The sequence below is a fragment of the Sciurus vulgaris genome (assembly GCF_902686455.1).
Source record: "Sciurus vulgaris genome assembly, chromosome: 7".
Classification (NCBI taxonomy): Eukaryota; Metazoa; Chordata; class Mammalia; order Rodentia; family Sciuridae; genus Sciurus; species Sciurus vulgaris.
Genome location: NC_136467.1, coordinates 33,614,922 through 33,642,317, shown reverse-complemented (window position 1 = coordinate 33,642,317; position 27,396 = coordinate 33,614,922). Strand labels below are relative to the sequence as shown.

Genomic DNA, 27,396 nt, shown 5'->3' with positions numbered 1-27,396 from the left:
GTTGGTGGAATAGCTACATAATTTATTTGGAATTCTTCTGTGTAGGAGATTTGCCTATTCTTTTCCATGCTTTTAAAAAATAAATATGAACTCATTAATATTATACTTTGGATTTTATCCCAATACTCTGTTATTTATTGTTTTGCTCAAATTGTCCTAAGCCATTGGGAGTTGGTTTCTCTGTCCCTTTGCCATACCCCTGTCATTGTGTGTGTGTGTGTGTGTGTGTGTGTGTGTGTGTGTGTGTGTGTTTCTGCATATTTAGTAGTTCCTTACTTTCTGGCACTCCAGCGTGTTTCAGACTTTTCAGCTCACCTTGTCCTGTTGTTTTTTTCTTGCAGGTTTGCTTGATACTATAAAACTAGTGTGTCTAGTCCATTTCTCCACCTGCAAATCAGGAGTGGACTTTCATAAACCTCTCTGCTTGTCCTCCGCATTTACCAAAGAGGAGGGAAGAGGAGTACACGCCTACATCCCATAGTGCTCCATGTGTGCAGTAGTGGTCAGGGATTTCCTTCCTCCAGTGAAGTAATGACAGCCCAGGCCATTGCCTTTCAATGAAGCTGGCTGGTTGCACATTTTCAGCAAAGCCAACTCTTAAATTTCTTTATTAATAATTTTACCTTGCAAATGGTTTAAGTATAAATATCTGGCAGGAGACAGGCAATGAGCCTCCTGTGGTCCAGAAGCCATTTTGGTTTGTATTAGAATTTGATAAATTCGTTCCTGTTCAGCATCTGGTCCTCAGTTTGATGGACTAAAAAATCTCTCATGGTTTTTGGTGGGTCAGAATTTGGGGAGGGTGTGGCAGGGCAGATGCAGTTTATGATGTTCATGCAGTTCATGCAGCTGCAGTCAGCTGGTGATTAAAATTAGAACGGCAGGGGCCAGAGCCTCTAGGGGCTGGCTTGACATCTCAATTCTGTCTCTTCATGTAGTCTCAGGGTCTCCCCTGTGATCCCTCTGCCTGGGACAGCTTGGCCTTCCTCACTGCCTGGTGGAGAATAATTACTTTATTGTTTACATGGGGACTAAAGGCTAATGGAATTTAGAGCAAGTATTCCAGGAATAAATCTACATAATTTGAAAATAATTGGGTGGTATTTTACATTGTACGGATTTATGATGATCTATTCATGTGCTGGAGAAAAACAAAGTGTCTGTTTTCCTTCTGCTGTCATACCACATCAGTCAACACAGCAGACTTCTGTGACCCCAGAAGGTGTGAGCATTTCTCTGCACTGGCCAGCAAGTGATTCTATAGCTGTGGTCACCAGCTGGGTCTTCTATTCATTTATGACACTGTCTACCTAGAGATGGCATGGGATCCCACAGGTTGGGAGTTCAGTCTCCAAGACTGACCTTACCCCAGACACTAGCTGCCAGCCCCACATTGTTTTTAGTCTGTGCTTCTGACTGTCTTGTTAAAAACCAGGGTTCCCACAACATCCTCTTTGGGTTTAATCAATGCGCTTGAGCAGCCACAAAACTCAGGTTGACACATCTATGACTTGTTATAAAAGACACTGCAAAGGATACAGATAGAGAGATGCATAGTACAAGGTATAGGAGAAGAAATATGGAGCATCTGGGTCCTTTGGGGTATGCTGCTCTCTACATGTTCAGTTCTCCCCAAGATCTTCAAACCCTGTCGTTTGGGCTTTTTATGGAAACTTCATTACATAGACATGATAGAAGAATGGATGACCATGGTGAGCTGTGATCAGACAGAAAGGGAATGATATGAGGCTAATAAGCTAAATGGGAAACCCAGTAAGGCCTGTGTGCTTCAGCATTCTTGGTCTCTGCGCAGTATTGCTCCTTCCAGGGTTTGGGGCAGAGGCCATTTGGAGTGAGGAGTTTCTTATGACTGTCAGATGACATGGGTCCGGGAATTAATTTCTGTCCAGCCACAAGACTGAAAGGCAGGAAAGGAGTAGTTTCTATGACTACATTGGGGAGAATGATGAGCCTGGAAATCATGAATGAAAACCCAAACATATATAATATCGCATACTCTGTTTACTCAATTTTTTATCAACAAATTTAGAAGAGTCATAGATTTTTGCTATTATAAGCAATACTACAATAAATATCTTTCTATTGAGTATCTACATATGTGGATAGTATTAATGGATACATTAATAAAATTAGAATCACAGGTATAGAAGATATGCACAGTTTGGATTTAGGTAGATTCATCTAAACGACCTTTAGAAAGCAATATTTTTAAACTTCTGTGAAGCCAGCATAGAAGGGCCTATTTCTTCTCACATGCCTGCCAACTCTTGTAATTATGAATCTTTTTAATATTTGTCTATTTCAGCAGAGAGAAAAAGCATTCAATGGTTTGTGGTTTTGGAATTTTAGTGAATGTGATCTTCAAATATTTTCATTGGCAATTTTTAGCCCTTTACATAGTTGGTTTATTTCTTTTGGTGTTTTAAAAATTTGGAGCATCTTTTTCTACTTTTTTATAACTTCATTATAAAATATCAGAGAAAGCAACCTTTTGTCGTATGTTGAAAATTTCATCATAAATTTTCCTGCCTCAATTTTGTTTGTGCTGGATGTTCTGATTTAGCTTATAGAAATTCATAGGTGTTTTTGGACTCAGGCTTATCAGATTTTCCTTATAATTTCTGGATTTTGTTCCCATGCCGGTAAATGTATCTAATACCTGAAAATTATAAAAATATTTGCCCATCTTTTTTCTAGTGATTTTGTTTTATATTTTTAATTATTTACTCTGCCATTTTATTTTCTTTTAAGACAGAAGATAGAAATCCTGTTGACCGGACAATTTCCTCAAGATCCCTTTTCTCCATAGATTGCTTTTCTTAAGAAGCTGAAGTAAGTTAGACGAATACATAAAGAAAGACCACAGTGAGCATTTAACATTCTGTTGAAGACAGAAGACAGTTAAATTAAGCCATCAGACCAAGAACAGAAGTATTGATAGTTAATAATTCTGTGACGACTCAGGGGCATTAGCCATTTGTGGATTTGAATTGAAGCTGCAGTGTAGGAATTGGATTCTGTATCTGAGGCGCTATCTTCTGGCCTGAAGCATGATCCTGATTTGCAATTGAGGTGTTTTGAGTCACTGACCTTATTGATGACTTGCTTGTTACTCCATATTCTGTGAGGGTGTACAAATCATGGGGGGAGGGTCATCAGGTCAACATCAAAGCTGAGCAGAGCCATTGCTGTATGCTATTAGATGGATGTTTTCTTCTTTGACCTTTAACTTCAAAGAGAAATGGTCTGTGAAAGTACTTAGATCCTGGAGAAGTTCACTTTGAGATCTTTGCTCACTGAGGCAGAAGTAATTTCTATTGGTTATTCCTTTCTTTGAAATGCTTGGTGGTTATTCCTGTTTTTGGAATGTGTGGTACTTACTGAAACAAAAATGTTAGCATGATAAGAGAATAGCTACCTGAGATGAACCATTTCCCTTGGAGGGCTCCAGGAAAGATCTCTAGCCTGAAGGGCATGGTGCGGGTGAGTTCCCAGCCCCTCTCTACCTTGCCTGGGGAAAGTAAGGCCTCAGGGCTGTTGTTTCAGGCCGTTCCCAGGACAGGCCTCCTCCTTTATTCCAATAGCCTATGTTCAACCAAGAATGATACATGGGTGTATCTTTGGGGTAATGGTCTTTAAGAGAGGAGGGTAGCATATAGGGTCAAGGGCGATCCAAATTAAGGTAGAATTGGTTGTTGGGGAGAAATAGGTTCATAGGTATTGTAGATGTATTAGGGACCACAGAAAATTTCAGCCTTGGCCAATATTTTGCCTATGATGTGACTCTTTTTAAGATCACAAAACCCCAGATTTAATACATATCTTAATTCAGATAGAAAGGCATGGGAGTTATTGGTTCCTTTGTGATTATGGTCACAATTGTGACATACTTATACTTTTAATTGAAAATGACTAAATATTAATCATTGCCATACAGTTGAGTTGGTAAAGTACTAACATTCTTTCTGCTTTCTTAAGCTAGGCTTTTAATTTGCTATTTCATCTTAACCTGCCCTCCTAAAAATAATTTTTCAATTGTCATTATATCCTCTCATGGTTTACTGATAGTTTCCTTTGAGTCCTTTCTTCAAATGTGTGTTTACCAGGATAATTAATGGAAAAGCAGAAAAACAATAAACTTATTTTCTATTATAAAATATGCCAAAATATTTTTTGGATTATTATATTAGTTTAGAGATGAATCTGATAGCATCATCTGCCTAAGAGACTAGTTGAGCTAGCTCTATGTAGTTTTTAGTCCTTGATTATTTGGGACTGCATTTTTTGGTTATAGCAGATTTATATTATCTTGAAAGCTTTGTGTTCTCTGTCTTTCATGTACATAGTGTCATCCTGGAAAGTTAAAATATATATGTGCTGTCACTTAGGAAAAGGTAGGATGTCCAGAGCCTCTAGTGACAGGAGGAACATGTTAGAGTGCCTGTGTTTAAAGTAATAATTTAAGGATTTCTATTTGGTGCCTTAATCACAAGACTTCTCCATCTCTTTCTGACTTTCTCTCATCTCTTCCGTTCTTTTAAAAGAAAGGTGTCAAAAGGAATGTTAAGTTTCCAAAGAAGAACATGTGGTTTTTCAATGTGAATATAACAGTGGATCATTAATTTGCTTTATTCATAACTATAATCCATTTGGGCAAAGGCTGTTAAGCTTGGCCTCATACTGATTTTTCCTACTTATTATACATGAGAAGTATTTGGCCTTTTGAAAAATGTACCAGATTTATGGCACTATTTCTAACATATGTTAGAAGCAAGTACTATTTGAAATGATGCCATACATCCAGTAATTCCATTAATCATTATTATAAAAAAATGCATTAATTGTGGATTCTTGGAAAGTCAAACAAAATTGTGGGTGTGTCTTTGAAACATGTTTTCGTGGACTTCTGTCTTACTTTCTTTCATTTTAAAGCTGGTATTTTCTCATTTGTGTTTGTAGAGAGGTCTCTATTGGCAACTACAGAGCAGAGATTCATTTTATTTATAAAGGAGGAATCTCTCTTAGGAAGAGTGCCAAAGCCTGTTTGCTTTGCTGTCTTGGAACTCACTCACTCAGAGAGTCCTAAAAGCAGCTTAGCAGCTGGCTTGAGCAGACAGTGACAAATCCCACTTCACACATATGGATCTGTAGAGAGCCAAGGGAAGCCAGTATGGAATTCCCTTCTGTTATGTTGCCATTAGCATTCTGACTGCCCCTTATCATCACTATTACACGTAGTGGTTTGGTAATAAATGACTTTGTCCACCAAGAACAAGGGTGAGTTTCGTAGCTTATTTGGGTTTTCTTTTGTCATTGTATATGTGTAGTTTAATAATTGCTTACAACTTTATAAAATCACTTTCCATTACTTTTTTTATTTTAGCACTTCCTCTTCCAGCATTGTAACCTTCAACCTGTACTAATCATAAGTTGCTAAATCCTTATTTAACAGTTTCTGTGGTTCTTAAAGAAGACCCATTAATGAGATAATTTTAAACATTACTATTCTTATAATTGCCAAGACTGACATAATTGTGATAATGAAGACATTCTGCTCTAAGACAGTTCTCATTATTATGTGTTCCCTGGCACAGTACAGACAGACATTAAATTTCTTCAGTTGAATTTGATGAGGTTGAAAATGGGATAGAGATATAAAAGATCTATTTTCAGAAGCTTTTGTAACTCAAAAATGAAGTTAAAGTTTTTAAATAAAAACTTCAGTTCAGAAGAAATTGTTGCACATTTGTATACCTGTAAGGCATGTATTTTACTGTAAGTATACTGTATTGCACATCCAGCGTATTTTGTAAAGTTAAAACAATCTGTCAAGGTAACTATTGTGTAATTTATTATGTATTCTTCATATATAAAGACAATGCAAGTTAGTCCCACTGTATTTTCTTCAAAATGTGAAGATGGTTTCAAGCTTGAAGTTTCCACAAGGTTCCTCTTTGAAACAAGTATAAATTTTTTCTCTAAGAATACATCTTTGTCTTAGGCTTTAATTCTTAAAATCTTTAATGTCAATGAATAGAACATAACTAACATCACAAAAGAAAATGTCACCATGCCAAAAGAAACAGAAATTTCATATGGTAGAAGAAAAGACTTCCATTACCCCCATTTTTGACACAAATTACAGAGCCATTTGACAATTTTTGAAGAAACTGGAATAAATAATAGTGAATTGGAAGAAATATAATTTCTTTTAGTCTTTTTCTTCAGGCTACATGCAGAACTGTCTTCTAAACTGTCTTCCGGCTCACTAATTCTGTCTTCTACTATGTCTCTTCTACTGTTGAGCCTAATCACTGAATTTTGTTCATTTTACTTTTCATTTCTAGTGTTTTATTTGATTTTTTCCTAAAAACTTTCTAGGTGGTTTTTCATAGTTTACTGTTTTCTGTGCCTATTATCCATCTTACCTCTTTTTACTTTGGACATTATTTGAAGAGACAATAATTTCTAGAACTGATGAAAGACACCAATCCTGGGATACAAGTAACTCCTTGCATCTTAGCCAGAGTTAATAAGATAAATATATCAACAAACAATAGAATTCATTGCAGAACATAAAGTTAAAATTTTTCAAAAATTTAAAGGTGTTAGAGGAATAAACAATTTCTTTCAAAAGTGTGATAGGAGAACAAGCTAAAGTCTCAATAGTGGTGATTGTAGCATAAGACAGTAAATGTTATCATCACTGTCCTGAGAGAAAAATAGTTGCCCACCTAGAATTGTATAACCAGGAAAAAAATCTTTCAAGATTGAGATCATCCGGGCGTGATGGTGGACAACTGAAATCCTAATGACTCAGAAGATCAAGGCAGGAGGATCACAAGTTCAAAGCCAGCCACGGCAAATTAGCAAGACCCTGTCTTAAAAAATAAATAAAAGGGCTGGGGGTGTGATTGAGTGGTTAAGCACTCCTAGGTTCAGTCTCCAGTACCAACAGTACCAAAAAAAAAAAAAAAAAAAAAAAAAAAGAAGAAGAAGAAGAAGAGGAGGAGGAGGAAGAGGAGGAGGAAGAAGAAAGGAAAAGAAAACATAGCTGGTGTTTTATTGTCCTCTTGGAAGAATCTCTAGTGGGCCCAGTCCTCTTGGTGAGTTGGATATTCCCAGTAGGAACTGTCAATTATCTAGTACTTCTGGCCCCATACATCTATCCAGGCATTTTCTATACATTATGGCCAGAGTCACTGACAACTTTGTGTGGTAGGTATCAGCACCCTTTTATAGATTAAAACAAAAACAAAAACCAGAGAGACTTAATGAGGATATGAAACATTCAGCGGTCTCATAGCTGGTGTTTTCTAGAAGTTGCCAGAGTATACAGAGTATAACCCCCACAAGATCACTGCTCTATCCCTAGCACTAGATGAATGCTCAGCATGTAGGATCTCAAGAAATGTTTGTTAAATGCTGAATCAATGAATTGGCAGAAGTGGGATTTGAACTTCAGTTGCTTTGCAGTGGAAGATCTTTCCACTGGGCAGATGTCTGCAGCTTCCAGGTATTAATGTTTCACTGAGACTGAGTGTCAGGTTTGCCTCTGTGTGATATGCTTGTTCTGGCTTGATGTCTCTTTTCCCCATTTTACGTAACTGGTTCCATAAATTGTTTCATATACAATTTCACTGCAGTTTGTGAGGATCTCCTTCAGGGACGTCAAACATAACTAAAATGATGCTGAGTGTAGCAGAGGCCAAGCAGAACAGCTGCTTGAGTGCACTTAGGAACTTGCTCCGAGAAAAGATTCTAAATCTGCTTTGAACTTTGTAATGCTTAGGACTGAATTTACTTATTAGAGTCTAATTCTCATTTTCCAGGAAGGAATATCCCCAAAGACTCACAGTGCTGCCATGGACTGAGTTCTCAGTTTTTCCCAGAAAATATGCAGCTTTGTCAAAGGTCAGAGGTCTGGTAGACAATGAGATTAGCTAATTCATCCTCACAAAGGTTTGGAGTTTTATTCCATCTGTCACATTACCAAATCCAGCAATCTACCATTTCCTAAATATTTTTTTTGCTTGTGTATTTATTATAGATATCTTTTATGTAAGGTGGACAAAGAAGCACTTAATGAACTGATGAACTTTGTCAAATCAGATGAGGAAAAGTGAGGGATCATGCTTTTTTTTTTTTTTTTTCCAAAATTGTGTTCACTAAAATCACTCCTTGATGGCTTTGAGTTTAATGATTATTTGTTGAAAGTCTACTATGTGCAAGGCATTCTGCTAGATAAAAATACAGAAATGAATAAATAAATACAGAAGTGAATAAATAAATTCATGGCTCCTTGGAACTTAAGTCTAGTCAGAGACAGACAAATAAACAAAGCTCATGGAGAATGGTCAGGGCTGCTGTTAACTGGGGTGAGGCAAGGCCTAGAAAAGCAGAGAGCATCTCCTGGGAGAAGAGGGGCAGGCAGGGACAAGCCCCCATGGCCCATGTGGACTCATTGCCCAGGTGGACCCCAGCCTTCCATGGTGTTGCCAGAGGACCTTTCTAGAACTTGTACATTTAGTCATGTTACTTCCGCAGTTAAATGCCCCAACAACTCCCCACTGGCTTCTCCAAGGCCTCAACCCACTTTCACCCTCTCCATAAACCCCCACTTTGTGCCAGGCCCTTTGCAGCCTACCTGTGAGTTCGAATCTTGCTGCTTTTGCTTTCCACTTCACGGTTCTTGACAAATTACTAATCTCTGTAGCTCAGTTTCCTTAAACTGGTATAATCATCACCCCCTATCTTGTCCTGTGACATTATGTGAAGTGATTCAATATGATTAAGAACCGCCTGACACTCAGCAGGTGCTGTGTAAGTGTCAGTGATACAGTCATGGTTGCTCTATTTCTTTTCCAGGCTGGTGCTGTCTTCTGTACGCCCATGACTTCACTTGAAGCACTGTTGCATATGTCGTCACTGCAGAGATTAATTGTTAGGTTGCTTCTTGCTATTTCCTATCTCTGTCGTTGACATAGGATATCATTCTAGAATTGTTGCCCTTACTAGATAATAAAATCTGAGATTAGGTATTTTACCCCGAATATTCTTTTGGTACCTCCCTACTGAATCTAATTTTGTGCATATTGGCAGATATTCAAACATTTGTTTATTGCTAGAGGAGGAAATCCTTTTTTCTCCCAATGTCTCTGTGTGAAGCCTTTTGTAACCCTTCTCTCCTTTGCTGTTCTCTCTGCTGTTAGCATTTTTTTACATATTTCTACTCTAGCTCTTGACCAGTTCCATTGCAGTCATTTATCTTAATGTCTACTGCCCTTTGTTTCTTTATGGGGGTCTGAGTTGCTCTCATTGTATCTGGTCATTAGCCCAGGGAATGCAGCAGTAGGGCATTCATATTTCATTGAATGCTTGATAAAGAAAGAATAATAACATGTTAAATTAATGCCTGTGTATTTGAGAGAATCAGTGAGGGGAAAAAAACAGGGTTTTGAAAGTGTCTATTTCTCTAGTTCACTAAATATGTAAGAAATACCAGTGATTTAGGAATCCTAAACAAACAGGAAACTCCAAATGAATATTCTTTTAACATGGAGGCAAAAATTTCAACAACTTTGCTTTATTTTCCAGCTTCAAGTTTTTAAAGGTAAAGTGCTTTTTCTATAGTTTCCAAGAAAATATCAAAATATTAAAATGCCTAAATTGGTATAGAGATAATGAAGGGATGGTGGATTTTGACAATGCTGAATTAGACAACTTTGAGAAGAAACTTCAAAACTGAGTAAGATTTCACAGCTCTGGAAATTGTTGAAGAGAATTTTCCTACTAAAACATTTTGATTGTTTTGTAACAGAGTAGTAGATATTCCAAATTTCCTCTTTTATGGGGGTGACTACACATGAGAAATAACTGATTATCACGATTTTTTAAAAGTTTTTTTATTATCATTTTTATTTAGCTTTTAATTTTTTACAGACTGCATTTTGATTCATTGTACACAAATGGGGTACATCATTTCGTTTCTAGGGTGCACGATGTAGATTCATACCATTCGTGTAATCATACATGTACAGAGGGTAATGATGTCTGTCTCATTCCACCATTTTCATACCCCCCTCCCTCTCATTTCCTTCTACATATTATTGCGATTTTGATTCAGTTCTGTGGTACATATTATCTTATAAAAATCAAATCTAAGTAACTTTTTTTTTTTTAACAGTGAAGAGGTGGTTTTTAAAACCTCAGCATTTATCTTCTGCTACTTAAGAGGCTAAAGAGTTATATACACCAGGTGTACTTTAAACTAGTAGTTGCAGGTTAAATACTTGCTTACTACCAAATCTTCCGGAAGTTTTCCTTTTCTTCCTGTACATACTCATGGCCTCCTACTCTTGTTGGCCAGCCCACCCACTCCTGATTCCCTGTCCCTTTGTGCTCTCTTGCCTGCCTTCCATTTCCCCAGGGCCATGTCATCTTCTTATCCCATGTCCCCATTTCATTTTCTAGAGTTTCAGGCCATTCAGGTTAAGCTGGGCTCCCAGCACTTGAGAGTCTTTTTACTTTTTCCTGTTGACTTGGTCTTCATGTCCCCTCTGATTCACTGCCATCCTTCACACGGGATATCCCAAGTCCTCACTGTTTCCTCAGAGCCCCATCTTGACTTCCTCACTGCCAATAGATGCGTCTTACTGGGCCAAGAAAACTGAGGAGGTCCATCATCATCTACTTCCAACTTCATCTTGCTCAGGTTTTTGTGGATGTGTGAGTTTTTATTTTTATGTCTTCTGACATGCCCCTCAGGCTAATCCTCTGAGAGTGTTCCATTGTATAGATAAAACGTGATTTGGTAAACCACTTTCCTTAAAAAAGTGTTTTGTTTTTTAATGAATACAAACCATTTTAAAATGTCCTTGCGTAACTATGTTGCCCACTTGTGAGAGTACTGCAGTGCTAGCTTCCTGATTCTCTAACATGCACATTTTCAGTTACCACTGTGCAATTAAATATTACCAACTTCCCACAACATGGTTAAAATTTAAGCTTCCCAGGTATATTTACTATGAGTAATTGCCTTAAAAGTACAGACTTGGCTACTAGCTCATCAGTCTTTGAATTACTGTGTAAATATCAGGTGCATATCCTACTCAGTAGCCAATCACATTTGTTTCAAAGTCTGTCAGTGGCTGGCCTCTGTGCATCTTTTAGTCTATTCACACACCGGCAGCAAAGTATGTAGTTGTGTTGCTTCTCTGCCTCCTGATAGTAAGCCTATGTGATATTCTATAAAAATTTATAATTGAAAAGGGAATCGAATGATGGATTGAAAGTGCAGTAAAGAAAAGTGACGATGCAGGAAGTGAAATTCTAGTTGAATGTAAATGGAGTTATGGATGAAATAGTCAACCATGGGGAAGCTGCTGCCGCCATAAGATCAGTACATTTGATATGATGCCTGAGGAATTTAGTGAAGGCAAATTTATGGATGTATGTGAGGATTGTGGTTGTAACAAAGAGGAAGAAGATGTCCCAGAGGAAGTGACACAGGCACCAAACTTCATAGGAAAGGAACTGATGGTTCACAAAATTGAAAGTGCAAAGGTTAAATGCTGGAAATGGATCTAAATTTAGGAAGGAATATGATAACTTCCCAAGGCATAGAAAAGATTCTCACTCTGAACCATAAGTTATATGATGGGTGAGAAGAAAATATTGTTCAAACTGTTTTAGGTAAATTTTACAAAGAAGTAAAAATTTGAAATTCATTATCTTACTGTTTTAAATTACAGTATACAAAATAGAGGATAGTTTTACTATTTTTCATTTCCCTATACTTTATAATTGACAATAAAATGAATTTTTGCCTTTTTTGATAGGTATTTGATAAATACCCTTCCATATAATTATGTCCATTTATGCTGTACCATCAAAAGCTTAGGAGAATCCATGAGTACTCTCTTCTGATACCTTATTGTCTTCTTCCATCCTCACAAACTTCTTTGTGCAAACTTTCTCTGATAGTTCCCTGTTTTCATTAGACATATGTTAATGAGAACAAGAATGTGGCAAATGTTAACCCTGGAAAGATTTTAGAGATCCACATCGTCCTTCCCCTTAGATTTATAGATCAATAAACTGGTGCCTAGAGAGATTAAGTGATCACCCCAAATCACACAACCCATGTGTGGCAACATTTGGGACCAGGAAGGAGCAAGTAACCCTACTCAGTGCTTGGCCCATACTGCATGTAGGTTTCTATGCTTATGTTTGCGTTGTTCACTGTCAAGTGAGGCATGTAATGCTCTCATTTTCCTTTAATGGATTAACAAATTGGAAATCGAGTCTCTAAGTAGATTTTCCTTTTGCTTTCTTCAAGTATTGCAATTTTCATGACTAATTCATTATACTCTCTGAGGTGTTTCTCATTACATTACTGTTGGATGATCTAGAAGTATTTGCTGACATGTAAATGAACTTTTTATTGAAGCCTAACATACTCAGAACAGCAGGTGAATCCAAGTGGACAGTACAGTTTGAAATTTTCAAAAAGTAAAGACATACCTGTGACCAGCAGCCAGATCAGAAAACAAAGCAGCACCAGCAAGTTTAGAAACATTTAGAGAAAGACAGCATTTGGAAGAAAAGGATTTTGACACTAATTTTCTTTTTCTTCCCTTACAGGTTTTGTCAGTATGTGTGTTAACAACAATCCTTGGTTGTATATTTGGGTTGAAACCAAGTTGCGCCAAAGAAGGTAACTAGTATTGCCTGTGTGTGTGTGTGTGTGTGTGTTCAGCTTTATTCACTGTGCTTGCATAAGTGTAAAATCCTAATCCTATAAGTACTCCACAGATCCTGCACATTTGATGCAGTCTGATCCTTCTTCCTGAGGCTCTTGTATTATGTTGTTAGATATTTAAATTTTGCTTACTTGCAAATTTTTATCCCAAAACAAGAAAGAGGGACTGTGACAAAAATAACAGAAAAACAGAAAAGCAAAACAATTAAACAAAAAAACAAACTGCAAAACCCTCCCAAAACAATAAAAAACAATTACTTAAGAACAATGAAGAATGTAGACATGGCCAGCAGGTTCTGTGCTGTGACCCTGGAGCCCTCCTTGACCCACCCCCGCCCCAGGGACTCTTGAGATTCTTTCTCCCCCAAGGACTTAGTTGCTGAAGCAGACTCAGAGGTTGCTAGGTGACCAGTTAGCATCCTGGGCAACCACAAACTGATCAGTATCTGCTCTTAGGGTTTTTTAAATCATAGATACTGTGGGTTTCAAAGTAATCATGAAATTGTTAAGTTTCTGATAATGTTTCTCTTCCTATCAAATGCAGAAATCTACCCAGCATTGATAAGGTTACTATAAATAATCAAACTGAAACACAGTAAATCATAGTTTTCATTCTTATGCCTTTGAGGTATCTTTTTTCACCCCTGTAAATTCTTGGATGTTTTTCCTTGTGAATTCAACTTTGAAAGTCGAACAATTTTTTTTCCCTCCCGTTCAACTATTCTGTAATTGTAACATTAGTCATTTGAAAATTTTTAGTGATGATTAAATGATCATATAAGTGCTGAAATGAGTGGACTATAAATATAGTAATTTTATCTTTTGCATTATGCTTTTAATTTTTATTGGTGCATTATACTTATACATAATAGTGGAATTCATTATGCCATAGTCATACATGCACATAGTTTGATCAGTCTTATTTTCCAGCACCTTCCCTTTTCTTCCCTCCTCCCCCCTGCTGATCTGCTGTACTCTACTGATCTCCCTTCTGTTGTTATTATTATTAATATTTTAATTAGTGCATCATGATGATATGTAATAGTGGGATTCATTGTGGCATGTTTATACATGGACATAGCATAATTTGATAGATTTCATTCCCCAGTACTTTCCCATGTCCTTCCCTCCTCCCTTAATTTTATTTATTTAGTCAGCACTCTGTTCAGAGCAAATGTGTCTAAGTATAACTAAAGAAAAATTTACAGACCAAAGGGTTCATCTATACAGACTTTTGTTGTCGGAAATAATTAATCCTGAGTTCAATTCGACGGATTGAAAATAGCAATTTTAATCTAAGCCCAAAGTAGCATGTATCATATTTTTAAAAATTACTGCATACATACTAATGATGCAGTAATTACTCCAACTAATATTACTCCAAGTAATAACTATTATAAATAGTTTTTACCTACTTTGAGGTAGGAAAGTTAATATTCTTAACCCTGGAAATTATTGTTGTTACTTCTTATCCCTAAAATTGCCTGATTTCCCAGTACCAAATGAGAGTTAAATTCCAATACAGTGTCTTCTTGTTGAATCAGGAGACCATTATTAAAGTTAAGATATATGATTATTCCTTTTTTTGTTGTTGTTAGATAACCATTATTTTACATTTTTTTCTTTTATTCATTATCCTATTTTCCTGGTAATCCAATAAAACCTCAACTTATTCAATTGATTTAGTAAAGAGTTAAAACAGTAAAATTATTGTTTTTAATAAAAAAAATTTTCCTTCCATAGCCACCATTTATCCATTCAGCAAAAACTTGTTAGTGCCAACTGCACATCAAGCATCCTGAAGCATCCTGCAGATTTTGTTCAGTGTGCTGAACAAAATCCAGATGTGGCCTTTGTTCTTAGGAAGTATGCAATCTTGTATGAATCTGGGACATTAACCAAGTAACCTAATTACAAAGAATCTTGTGATTAAGGGGAAGGACATAGTTTTTAAAAACTTAAAAAGAGAAATTGGATCTAGGTTGGGGAGATTGGGAAAACCTTGTGGGAGGGTGAAGGGTGTTCCAGGTCATGGTGGGGACAGTACTGGGGAGCATGTTCTTATAGCCACTGCTGCTTTACGTCAAGACTCACAGTGAGCTAAATGAGGTATTCCCCTTTCCGAAATATTCATAGAATAGCCCCTTTTAAACTTTTTTCGCACAGTCTGAAATTTTAGGGAAAACCTGGATTGCTTATTAGCCAACTTTTCATAGCATAAACATTTCAGAACATCTAAAATAAAAGATTATTTTGATCTTTCTTTATCAGACTATAGGTATTTTAATTTTATCAGACCCAGTAAGACCTGTAATAAAATTTTTAAAAATTTTTCTTTTGTTTATGGCAGAGATAAAATTGTAAATTTTTACATATAAGATTACCTTCTATTAGTATCCCTGGGTATATTTGTGAAAAGAATCTCAGGTCACCCTTACCTCATCTGCACTTTCTACAGCAGCTTTTGAACTTATTCTATACTTCTGCTAGGTGTATAAGTTGATGCTTGCTTTGAAATGAAACCATTATTGGAATCATCTAATGTGCTCACTGTTTTCAGTAAAAAGTTGCAAAGGCCGCTGCTTTGAGAGAACATTCGGGAACTGTCGGTGTGATGCTGCCTGCGTTGACCTTGGAAACTGCTGTCTAGATTACCAGGAGACATGTATAGAACCAGGTAAAAAAGTGCAGGAGAAAAGATGGAGTCATGACATTAGGAAAAGGTTGAAAAAAAGGAAAGAAAAGAAATTTCTATGTTTTTCAGGCATGTGATTTACCCTTATTTGGGTTTCTATTTCCTTTCAGTTTAGCATGTATAAACATTCACATTAGCCTTTGTGTTTTAATAGATCCTTAGAGAAAAAAAAAATTTCATACATTTCCTTTGTTACATATTTTAAGGATAGCAAAACTGCCTGTGTTTAACAGTATGCTGAAAGCGATTGTAGTCTAATTTGCATTTAAACTAAATTTTAAAAAGATGCCTGAAACACGTAAATATTTTTATCATGGGTCTATTAAAGCTGTGTTCATAGATGTTCACTTAAATTCAAAAATAAAACTTTTGGAGCAAAAAAATGTTCCGTGTGCTTTGGATATGCCATGGAATACTACTGAAATGGGAGAGAGTTGGATTTAGATTAAATTTTGAGACCCCTAACTATGGCTGGTGGAAGAAGCCAGGGTCCTCCTATGAGTCGTATAATAATAACGATGAAGTGTCCACATTTCAAAATGATGAAATTCTGAGTTTTTAGTAGAATACGAACAATTGGGGTGTGCATGTTTTATATCTGTTAGTTTAGAGCGACTGCCGTGGTGGCAGATTCAGTGAGTCACTAAGAGTTATGAAACGGTTCGTTGTCTCTCTCTTGGCTCCTATTCCAGGAGGCAGTGATTCTGTGTTGACTTTGAGTTGAAGCCATAACACACACGTTGTTGACATTTGTTTCTAGAACATATATGGACTTGCAACAAATTCAGGTGTGGGGAGAAAAGAGTGTCCAGAAACCTCTGCTCCTGTTCTGACGACTGCAAGGCCCAGGGTGACTGCTGCATCAACTACAGCTCTGTGTGTCAAGGTCAGGCTGCCACATGCTCTCCATTCCCCAGCAGCCTGGAATCTTCCAGGTCTTCCGGGGCTTCGCATAGGTGCCGGCTTTTATATTAGCAAGCATATTTATTGGCCACCCATATTTTCTGAAAAAAATACTTTAAAAACTTTTAATTAAAACACATATGTAAGTAGAGAGAGTGAGTGATTAGTGAAATTTTTTTCCATCATTCAGATTAATAGCCATTATTACCTATACACGACTAATCTTGTTTTACCTATAGCCACTCACTTCCTGTTGCACTCCTTCCCTGTTATTTTGATGAACGCTGTATTTGTGGAAAGGCCACTTTTCCAATTCTGCATGATATTTATGCTCCAAGTTCCCTTGTTGTAAATGAAGACAATATTTAACTTCAAAGATTAGTGATTAGTTATTTCGTGAGCTGATTTTATTATAATGCCTTGTTCAGGAGTTACAGGGTTCCTTGAAATTCCTTGACAGAAACTGACTCTATGTGAGACAAAATGAAGACACCAGAATACCCAAGATTTTATATAGTGAATGGAAGAAGGGTTATAAATTATAGCTGAAAATATTAAATTTTGAGAACCAGAAAGCTACTCAAGTTTTCACAAATATAGTGTAGTCATCCCTCTGTGTCCATGGGGATTTGTTCTCAAACTTCTGCAGGTATCAAAATCCAAGGACGCTCAAGTTCCTCATATAAAATAGCACAGTACTTCAGTGGAACCTGTGCACATCTTCCAGAATACTTTAAATATTTTTTTTTATAACATCTATACAATGTAAATGCCGTACATGTAGTTGTTACACTGCATTATTCAGGGAATAATGAAAAGAAAAACACTGCATGTGTGCAGTATAAATGCATTTCTAAGTATTGTTCATCTATAGTTGGTTGAATCCATGGACACAGAACAACACAGAGATACAAATGGCTGACTTGGAATTATACATTCATTGTTTTCTTCCTTGCATCAATTAACTCATTTGGAAACAGAATAACTCCCTTTATTCATTGTATTTCTCTGGTGTCCTACCACATGTTGTCATGTTTTGTTTAACATGTTATGTTTTTAGACTCTATCTTAATGTGTCTCATAAGCATCACAATTATTGTCATTATTAAGTGTGCTCACCTCATTGTATTTCTTGAAAATATTTCAGGTGAGAAAAGTTGGGTAGAAGAAACATGTGAGAGCATTAATGAGCCACAGTGTCCAGAAGGGTAAGATTAGATTCTCAGACATGTTTTTTTTTTTTTTTAATTTCTTTTTCTTTCTTGGAAGGACCATGTTTTTCTCTTTCCATATTATGAAGATAAAAAATAATAATTATTGATTCCTTTAACATTATTTTTAGCCAGGCCTTAGATTCAGCACTAGTGGTGTAGAAATGATTATGGTTTGACCCCTACTCTGGAATCTAGTGGAAAAAGAGAGGCCAGTAGTAGTTAGTATTCATTGCTCATGATTGCTAAATGGAATGACTAGTATCTTCCTTCCTAAGAGGGAAGCATCTTTCCTTAGGAATTTTGAGAACTGAACTTGTAACAAATTGTAGCTTTTTGTGTGTATGTGTGTGTTTTGGTTCACTATTTTGGGGAATAAATAACATAACTGAGTGGAATTAAGCAGTTTTTAAAAATTCATATTTGTTCCTTTTGGCCTTAAAATATTTTGTACAGTACCTTATAATGGGGAATTTAAAGGTGGGCATTTTATAAAGGTATGAGAGAGATTTATCCTTTTTTCCACTTGAGATCTACTGTTTCATATAATTTAAACTATTCATCTGCAAGAATATATATTTACCTGTTTAAAATAATGTCTTTTCTAAACTTTTAAGAATTTTAGTCCTATATTTAGCTTATTTTGATCATGTATATAATTAGTTTTTATTATGTAAGGGGCCTTTTTGCCCTTTTGGATGGGAGAGTACTTTTTTGGTGTAAAACTATAGAAACAATGGTAAAAACTAAACCTAAACTAAATAATCTCATCAAGAGAGCCTTTTTTTTTTTTTTTTTTTTAAAGGGGACTTCTCATGTACCCTAAGCTATCTTTTAATGCAGGATATACTAGAAATTATAGATTTAGCAAGTTTTGACTCTTCTAAGTATTGATCATTTTTATTGAATCACTTATTGGAAACTCTAAACTTCTTTCTTTATAAGATGATCATAATTTAGAGCACATTTTATTCTTATGGAAATTATTATATCAGTATATTTACCTGGTAGACCACTAAGCTGTTTTTATGTTTTCTGTTTGTTGAATAAAAATAGTTTTGTACAAGTATGGACCTGAGTGTATCTGCAACAACTGTTAGTGTTATAAATATGATTTAGAAATTATATGAGAATGTTCTCCTTTTACAGGGTTGCTTTACATTTGGGTTTGAGAGTAGGAGGGAAGGAGATAAGATTGATGAAGTTTAGACAAAGTAGGTTATTTGCTTGCAAATTTTAAATTAGTGAGTGAATCTTTTGTGGAAGGCCTTTTCACAGTTACCCGGTGGTCCACAATCCCTTACCACCTACCAAGAGTCACTGGAAGCAAAGTTTCTCAACCATGGTTATTTTGGGAGAGTCACGCAGCTGTCATTCACAGCTATTCTCTTGCTGAGAACATCGTCATATGTGTTTTTTTTTTTCTTTCCCCTCTTTGGATTTCTGTACCATATACATTGACTATGTGTATGTGTGTGTGTGTGTGTGTGTGTGTGTGTGTGTGTGTGTAACTTCATTGATCATTCCTAGCTTGAACCTTTGAATCATTTCTTTATTGATTAAATATTTGAACATAATGAAGATCTCTCAAACCTCTGTATTAGGTACTTATGTTTTAAATGGATTAAGTTTAAAAACTAAATACATATGAGATACAGTCTTTTAGATTCAACTAGAGACAATATTGGAAAGTAGTCATTCAGAAAAATATAATGAAAACAAAACATAAGTTAGATAATGTTTTTTATTGACATTTATTCTCCTGCATATTATGGAAATTCTGTTATATTTTAATAGCCTTTGGCCTAGCTTTGGGAATGACAGGAATAATGAATGATGTTCCTTGCATGGTAGATCAAATAGTATGAATGCTTAATAAGTACTATTTGATGACAGATACATATGATGCAATGATAAAGCATGTATGTGAATATAAGTACATGTAAAATGTCCTTTATAAGTGTGCTTGCTGACGTGTTAGTTTATTTATAATTACATACCAACTGCAGTGAAAAATATTCACTGGACCTATGCTGGGGAGATGAAAATTTTCACTGGATGTCTTCTTTTTGCTCTTTTAACATTGTTTTTCCTTTCTTATTACCCAGGTTTGATTCGCCTCCTACCCTCTTATTTTCTTTGGATGGATTCAGGGCAGAATATTTACACACTTGGGGTGGACTTCTTCCTGTTATTAGCAAACTAAGTGAGTAGTTTCAGGGTTGATGACTGGGATGTCACGATTTTGGTGAGATAGACTAGGGAAGCAGTCTTTTTTGGAAAAGTACTGGCAGACCTAACCAGACTTCTCCAGGTTCGGAGTGCCTGAACCTGGGAATGAGGCTCCAGTCTTTTAAGTGTGGTCACTCTAAAGCTGCCTTTTAAATACTTGTAAGATGATATAGTTATCTTAGGATTTTAACCCATTTTTATACACATTTACTCTTTTTTATCTTCTTCTTCTTATTATTATTAATTTTGAGACAGGGTCTCACTAAGTTGCTGAGGCTGGCTTTGAACTTATAATCCTCCTGCCTCAGCTGTTGGGATTACAGGCATGAATGACCATGCCTGGTCACATTTATACTTTCTTAGAATTTTACATTCTTTTTGTGGAAAATTCCTTATTATTTTATGAATATTCTATTTTAAAATTAGAATTTTAAAAACTGAAACTTTTTAGCAGTAGAGAGTAGTTTTTATTATAATTATCATTTTTTCAGACTCTAAAACATTCCCTTCTTTTTTATTTGTTCTTTTTAGTTATGCATGACAGTAGAGTATATTTTGACATATTTATACAAACTGATATGATACTACTAGCATAAACTAGAAGTATGGCTACTTATCCTGTATTATCATTTGAATGGAATCCTTTCAATTTTTTTAATCTCAGTTGAGGCCTTAGTTGAATGATTATTCTGCAAGTCACTGATGAAATGGTAGAATGGTCTTTTCCTATTATTGATACCCAAATTTTAAACTCACATTAGTAACCAGCAATATGGGTATCAATCAGTTGTTATTATCATTATTGAAAAAGGAAGATAACCACATATGAACATTAAAATTGAAGAAGTTTACTGTTTACTGGTGCTCAGTAATTATGTCGCTGTAGTGTAAATACAACTATTTTAATGTTCTTCTGGCATGCTAATATATTATTTCCCATAAATGAGTATATGAGATTGTTTTAAACATTACCATCACTCTCAATAAAAGCATATGTATGTCTTATGAAGTGCCAAATGAGTTTTACAGTGATTTTTAGAATTTCAGTTTTAATTTCTACCTGGAGGAAGAGTTTTTATCTTAAGTAAATATTTAGCACAAAAAGTTTTTAGCTATATATGGACAAAGTTGTGTTCTTACCAGTAGGCCCATGAACTTTGAAGCTTTTTGTCTCCATCATACCAGCAAGGCATTCTGATTTCAAAATTAAGGCACTGTAGGTGCCCACATATGTAGTTTTAAAGAAATCAAATACACAGTTAGCCCAAGCCCTAGCATTGGATAATTGGAGTGTGTAACCTACAGTTCCGAACTGTCAGCAAGACAGTGAGTGATGTAGGCACATGACAATCTGAGGAACCTTATCAGGCAATGCAGTATTAAAACACTGGAATCGTTAGATAGAAGTGTCTTCCTCAATAACAGAGGCAGCAGAAGAGGAGTGGGACACCAGGGCTAAATGAGTAGGCCATCCATCAGAGCAGTCTGACTTCATTGCTTTCTCTGACTTGAAGCCGAATGTTACCTTTTGTTTTTAAGCAGCCCAATTCATCCAGGAGTGGCTGGTTTTGGTTCTGTAACCCAGGACCTGGTACCCCAACTCCTACTACACCCTTGTTCTAATTTGCAGATTTTGTTGCTAGTGCAGCTTCTTTTTGTTCATTCCCTATTGTAATTTAGGTATTTGACCACTAAGTCAGCGCAAAGATCTTGCAAGCATCATGTCATTCCAACTTGTCTGCCTTAAACTTTGCATTACTGTAAAGTACGGCATAACTACTTAATTGGCTTAATTATTTTGTTTACTGTTTCTGATTAAGAGGAAAAAACTCATCTTTAACACTGAATTTATGTCCCAAGTGTAACTTTATAATTCATCCTGAATTTTTATCCGCTTATAAATTCCTTCTAATTTTTTTTACAAGATTTAAATTGCTGTGGTCTCAAAGCTAAATGATATTAAGCAGATTGTCAGATGTGTTTCATATATTTTTTTTTCACCTTCTAGAAAACTGTGGAACGTATACCAAAAACTTGAGACCTGTGTATCCAACGAAAACTTTTCCCAATCACTACAGCATTGTCACAGTAAGCTCTGTGTTTCAACTTTTTTCAACTCTATATTCCCTTATTTCAAGGGAATAATAAGATTTTGGATAAAAAATAACTTGGTTTGCAATGTGTGACTGAATCTGTGTTTTATATTTTGTAGGGACTTTATCCAGAATCCCATGGCATAATTGACAATAAAATGTATGATCCCAAGATGAATGCTTCTTTTTCACTTAAAAGTAAAGAGAAGTTTAATCCTGAGTGGTACAAAGGAGAGCCAGTGAGTTCTTTTAGTTGCTAAAATAGTTTATTATTCTCATTTATTTCAATCAGAGTAAAACAACCACATTCCTTGGAGTTTTTAATACCCTATTTCATTTATTATGTCTGTGGTCATCTTTTCATAAATGGAGATGAATCTTGGTAATACTAAATGCAACTAATATGATTGCACAAATTGAGAGACTTATTTATAGATGGATTTGAATTGTGCTGATCCATTTTTCTTTTCTACTTTTCTTGTAATAGTATCATCTAGCAGTGGTCTGGAACAGTTTTTTAAAATTATTATTTTAGTTGTACATACATATGGGATACAGTGTGCTAATTTGATACATATATATAATATGTAGTAATCAAATTAGGGTAGTTAATATTTCCATCTCTTTAAACATTTAAAAAACAGTTTTTAATTAACACACAATAATAATGGTAAGGAGATGGAAACATTACTCACTCTGACAATCAGTGCATATTGTGTACATTTATTGAAATACAACACTATACTTCATAAACATGCAATTATTATGGGATAATATTTTTGATCTGCACAAAGCTATTTTGTTTTTTTGAGACAGATAAGCTCTGGCTTCATTTGCTTGTATAATAACTTGGCAAGTTCTTTCTGATGTACTTTAGATGTGTTCTTCTTTTTAGTTTTTAAAGATTTCCATAATAGCCAGGCACTGGTGGCACATGTCTATAATCCCAGAAGCTATGGAGGCTGAAGCAGAAGGATCATGAGTTCAAAACCAGATTCAGCAAAAGCAACTCTGTGAGACCCTATCTCTAAATAAAATAAAAAATAGGGCTGGTGATGTCTCTCAGTGGTCTAGTGCCCCTGAGTTCAATCCCCAGTACCCGCTCCCCAAGAATTGCCATAATAATGATAAAGGGCCTCTCTGGATAATATTGATGTTCCTCTTAGAAGGAGAAAGAGAGATTTAATTTTGTAGGTCATGAATTCAAATTTTAGCTCTGATGTTTAAAGCTGTGTGACTTTGGGCAAGTCATTCTTCATGTGCCTTGGTGTTCTCCGTCTACACTGTAGATAATAGCATTAACTATCTCAAGGATTATTGTGAGGATTACTTAAATTAATAATGTAGGATGCTTATAGGAATACTATTCAGATCTGTGATTGGCAGTAATAAGTACTAATAAATATTGGTTACATAAGCAAAAATGTCAAGTTAAAGACAGATGTATTTATGAATTTTTCTTCTTTCAGGAGAAACCTATTAATTAGGGATATACCTCTAAAAGTTAGAGGAATTGCCAGCTGACTTATGTTCATCTTTTTAAATCTGTTTAAATTTCTATTTGCTGCTGTTTATGAGTCATATTATGTGATTATTATAATCTAATTGCTAGAGCTTACTGACCTTAAAAACAAAATAGCTCTCGAGAATACTTTAGTGTTGCATGAATACACTCTCCTTCCTGAGAGATAAATATTCACATGATTTTCTAACTTTCCTTCCTTTTCTTCCCCAGATTTGGCTCACAGCTAAGTATCAAGGCCTCAGGTCTGGCACATTCTTTTGGCCAGGATCAGATGTGGAAATTAAGGGAATTCTCCCAGACATCTACAAAGTATATAATGGGTATGTGTTAATGAACTCTTTCTAGGACCTTGCAAGACAAAACAGCTTATTTTTTTCTCATCCTCTCTTTTTTTATAGAGTCCTAAGCTCTAGCATTTGAAGGGTATGTTCAAATCTTTGGGCAGGAATAAAAAATGAGGTTATGGTAAAAGTATAGACCTGAAGCTTAGAGGCACTACACATTTTAACCCTAGCAAGCAAAAGAACTGGGAAATAGAAAAGGCAAATGCATTAAAGAGTACATAGGTAGGAATGACTCCCTGGTGTTCAAAACTGTTTAAAAGAAAATATTAATGATATCTCTGGATTTCCCTTTCTAAATTACTTTAATAAATAGGCTTTCCAGTATAAGAATCTGATTCAAACAACTTCCTTGTGATATTCAAAATCCACCATGTGTTGAGAAACGGCCAAAAAAAAAAAAAAAAAAAATTACGGAAGATTCTCTGGGTGATTTTAACAAGACTACCAAAATAATTTTATTTATTTTATGCTTTTGAATTTTTCTATTGAAAAATCAATTCAGTATATTGTGGGGAGAATAGGGCAAACAGGAAAAGATCATAAATCCCAAGTTATAAATGGCATAGCAGTTTCTTTGGTAATCTTGCTGCATATTCTTCATGGTTCACCAGGATAAAGTGTGTTGTCTTTCCTGCACTTTGTCATTTGCCAGTGTTTTCATCCCATAAATGAAATTGAGATAGCAAGTGAGATTTGATGTGCTAGGCACTGTGTTAGCATGGGGAATTCATGGTCTCTGGCGTCTCAAGCTCTATTCTCTGGTTTGGGCAAGCACCCTGATGGAGTTGCATAAACAATCCCTATGCCCACGGGATTGCATAATTAATTCTGAAGAAATGTTGCCTGGAGAATTGTTATTTGCTCATCAGATGTTTTCATCCACATGGTACTGAGAGTCATCTATGGATGAGCTCTGCCTGCGGCCTCCTTTGTAGACTGTGTTAACACATGGATATACATGCAGTAAGCAATGCCTCCTTCCAGGTACATGAATAATACCCTCCAATAAAGTAGAAGAAGCCCATTTGTAAACCCACTTACCACTTGTATTTATATAAAAAGTTAAATTTTATTCCTTCATTGGAAAAACAAATTGAAGTTTTCAGATAAAAGTTTCATATAACTTCAAACACAATAAATGCTTTAGCTTGTTTTGTATTCCTTAATGTGATTTTCAATAAGAAAAATACTTATATTTTAAATCCACACAGTTCTCACAGATTTGTTTCATTGTGTTCTTTCTTAATTTTAGTTCAGTACCATTTGAAGAAAGAATTTTAGCTGTTCTTCAGTGGCTACAACTTCCTAGAGATGAAAGGTATGTAGACAGTTAATTTCTATTATAAAAACTACTTTGTATAATAGAAGTTACATATGACAGTAAAACCTGGCTATTGCTTCTGATGTTTTAGATCCAATTAACTCTTTAATGAACTATTATGGTTACATTTTTAAGAATTCCAAATCCATATATTATCCCTCTGTAAGTTTAGAAATGTTACCTCAGTGTTGTAGAATTTTTAATCACTATCAGTTGTTGAAATATTCTTTCCATTCTGTTTTTCAATGTGTTCATAAAATATTACATTTTGATACTGTTTGATTTAGACCACACTTTTACACTCTGTATTTAGAAGAACCAGATTCTTCAGGTCATTCATATGGACCAGTCAGCAGTGAAGTAAGTACATTTTTATCAGTGATTACACAATTAAACCTAGTCTCTTTTAACCAAACCTTTGAAACAGACTTCTAGACCATTCCAATAAGACCCTATGATTTCTGAAAAAAGTGAGTAGTGAGCATTATTCACAGTTTTACTAAACCAAAGAATGCACTTTCAACCAAATAAGAGTTGGGAAAATATTTTTGCTTATATTTTCTTTAGTGCAAAATTAAAGTTATGAATTAAATTCTGTATTTTTTATTCCAAAGCCTTTATCTTCTTTTCTTGGCCTAAAAGCTAAGTACTTTTTAAAAATTTTTTATTTGTTGTAATTAGTTATACATGACAGTAGAATGCATTTATGCATTTTGATAAATCACACATGCAGGCATACATGTACTTAAGGAATAGTGTCTGTATTTTTAATTTTCTAAGCAGGTAAAATTCCAAATTTTCATGCAAATATAGGGTGACAGGTTAAAAAGTAGAAGCCTCCTCTGAACTCCTCTCCTTAGGAACTATGTTCCTAGCTGCTGAGACCATCATGCTTAAAACAGAGCTTGATCACTGAAGGATGGGAAGAGTTTATCAAATGTATAGAGTTATTCACATAATCATCTAGGTCTCTTTCTGCCCTTTGTATCTGCTGCGTCAGATTCCATCCCCAGCAGCCCCACATAGGTAGTAATCCCACTGTGCCCTTCTTTGAGTGTGTCCTGTAGTTCAACAGAAATGTTTTTCTAGAGGTGGGGTAAAGAAGACAAGTGCCCAACTATGTGGCCATGTCATATTTGGTCTAAGGGAATTATTTCTTGTAATTCTTTCTACAATTTGAACAACTAACCAGGTTGCTAGTGTGATTTTTTTACTCCTTTGCTGCGATCACTGGCTTGAGACCTGTTTGTAGGTCCTTTGGCTATAAAATATTCTGACTCATTTTGTAATTGTTTGTTTGTCCAGTTATGTAAGTTGTGCTGCTCTTTCTGATTCACTAATAATTTTGCACAGAACCAGCTTTTCTGAAGCATCTTCATTCAAGGTTGAGCTTGTTGCTCTTCAAATCTTATTTATTAATTTGTTGACTCTGTTAAACTCTTAATATTACTGGCATCTCCAAATCTACTTTATCTTAATATTTAAAAATTCCAGTTCATGTTGTTTGGATTTTATATATATATATATATATATATAATATATATATACTACATATATACTATATATAATATATATACTATATAATATATGATTATATTATATACATATATATAATAAATATACTCACACACACACACACACACACACACACACACATATAATATAAGCAAGAGCTCTACCACTGAGCTACAACTCCAGCCCCTGGATATCTTTGAAAGTAGTGACAGACTTTGAACAATTTGTCTCATATTAAAGTGAAATATACTGACTGTAAATGAAGATTAAACTAATTTGATATATTACAGAAAACACACAAACCAGCACAAGAACTTTCCTCAGTTGCTTTTACAAAGAGAGAGGAAAAGAAAAATGCCAGAAAGCAATTTGCCAAGACCCTTTGCCATTCTGTGTCCTTGAAATATTCATATGTAGTATGTATGCAGTTTGTATGGAAATAAGTAATTTTTAACCTGTAAATTCCAAGTTAAAAAATTTAAATGTGTAGGACTGTAAGAAGCATTTAATGAATAATTTTAACTCTTTTGAAAATTAGAAAACCTTGTACTTCAACAGTGACCATTTAAATGATCAGAAAGTACAAGAAGAAATCATTAAAAAATGAAATAATAATTAAGAACACAGTGTTTTCTGGCCAAACACTAAACTTGAGCTAGTATTAGTTTGGCTCAAATTGAGTCTAGTCTAAGTAGCTTTTGAATCCCCAGGAGGGAAAATCAGTGAGAAGAGCTAATTTCATTCCCAAACTTGTGATAGAGCAAATGTAGAAT

At 35.3% G+C, this 27,396-nt stretch overlaps 1 protein-coding gene across 3 annotated transcripts in view; it reads left to right on the top strand.

Moving 5' to 3' along the window:
* The window catches only part of ENPP1 (ectonucleotide pyrophosphatase/phosphodiesterase 1), a 61,132-nt gene that overhangs the window by 16,199 nt on the left and 17,537 nt on the right, over positions 1–27,396 (top strand). For 2 of the 3 annotated variants that reach the window (XM_079148182.1, XM_079148183.1), the window contains 10 exons: positions 12,667–12,739; positions 15,345–15,461; positions 16,240–16,365; positions 17,530–17,590; positions 19,702–19,799; positions 21,834–21,913; positions 22,038–22,157; positions 23,654–23,763; positions 25,040–25,105; positions 25,396–25,468. In XM_079148182.1, coding sequence (XP_079004308.1) covers positions 12,667–12,739; positions 15,345–15,461; positions 16,240–16,365; positions 17,530–17,590; positions 19,702–19,799; positions 21,834–21,913; positions 22,038–22,157; positions 23,654–23,763; positions 25,040–25,105; positions 25,396–25,468 — 924 coding nt within the window. Of the gene's footprint in view, positions 1–12,666; positions 12,740–15,344; positions 15,462–16,239; positions 16,366–17,529; positions 17,591–19,701; positions 19,800–21,833; positions 21,914–22,037; positions 22,158–23,653; positions 23,764–25,039; positions 25,106–25,395; positions 25,469–27,396 lie in introns of those variants that run through there. The other variant, XM_079148184.1, reaches the window with a different exon arrangement.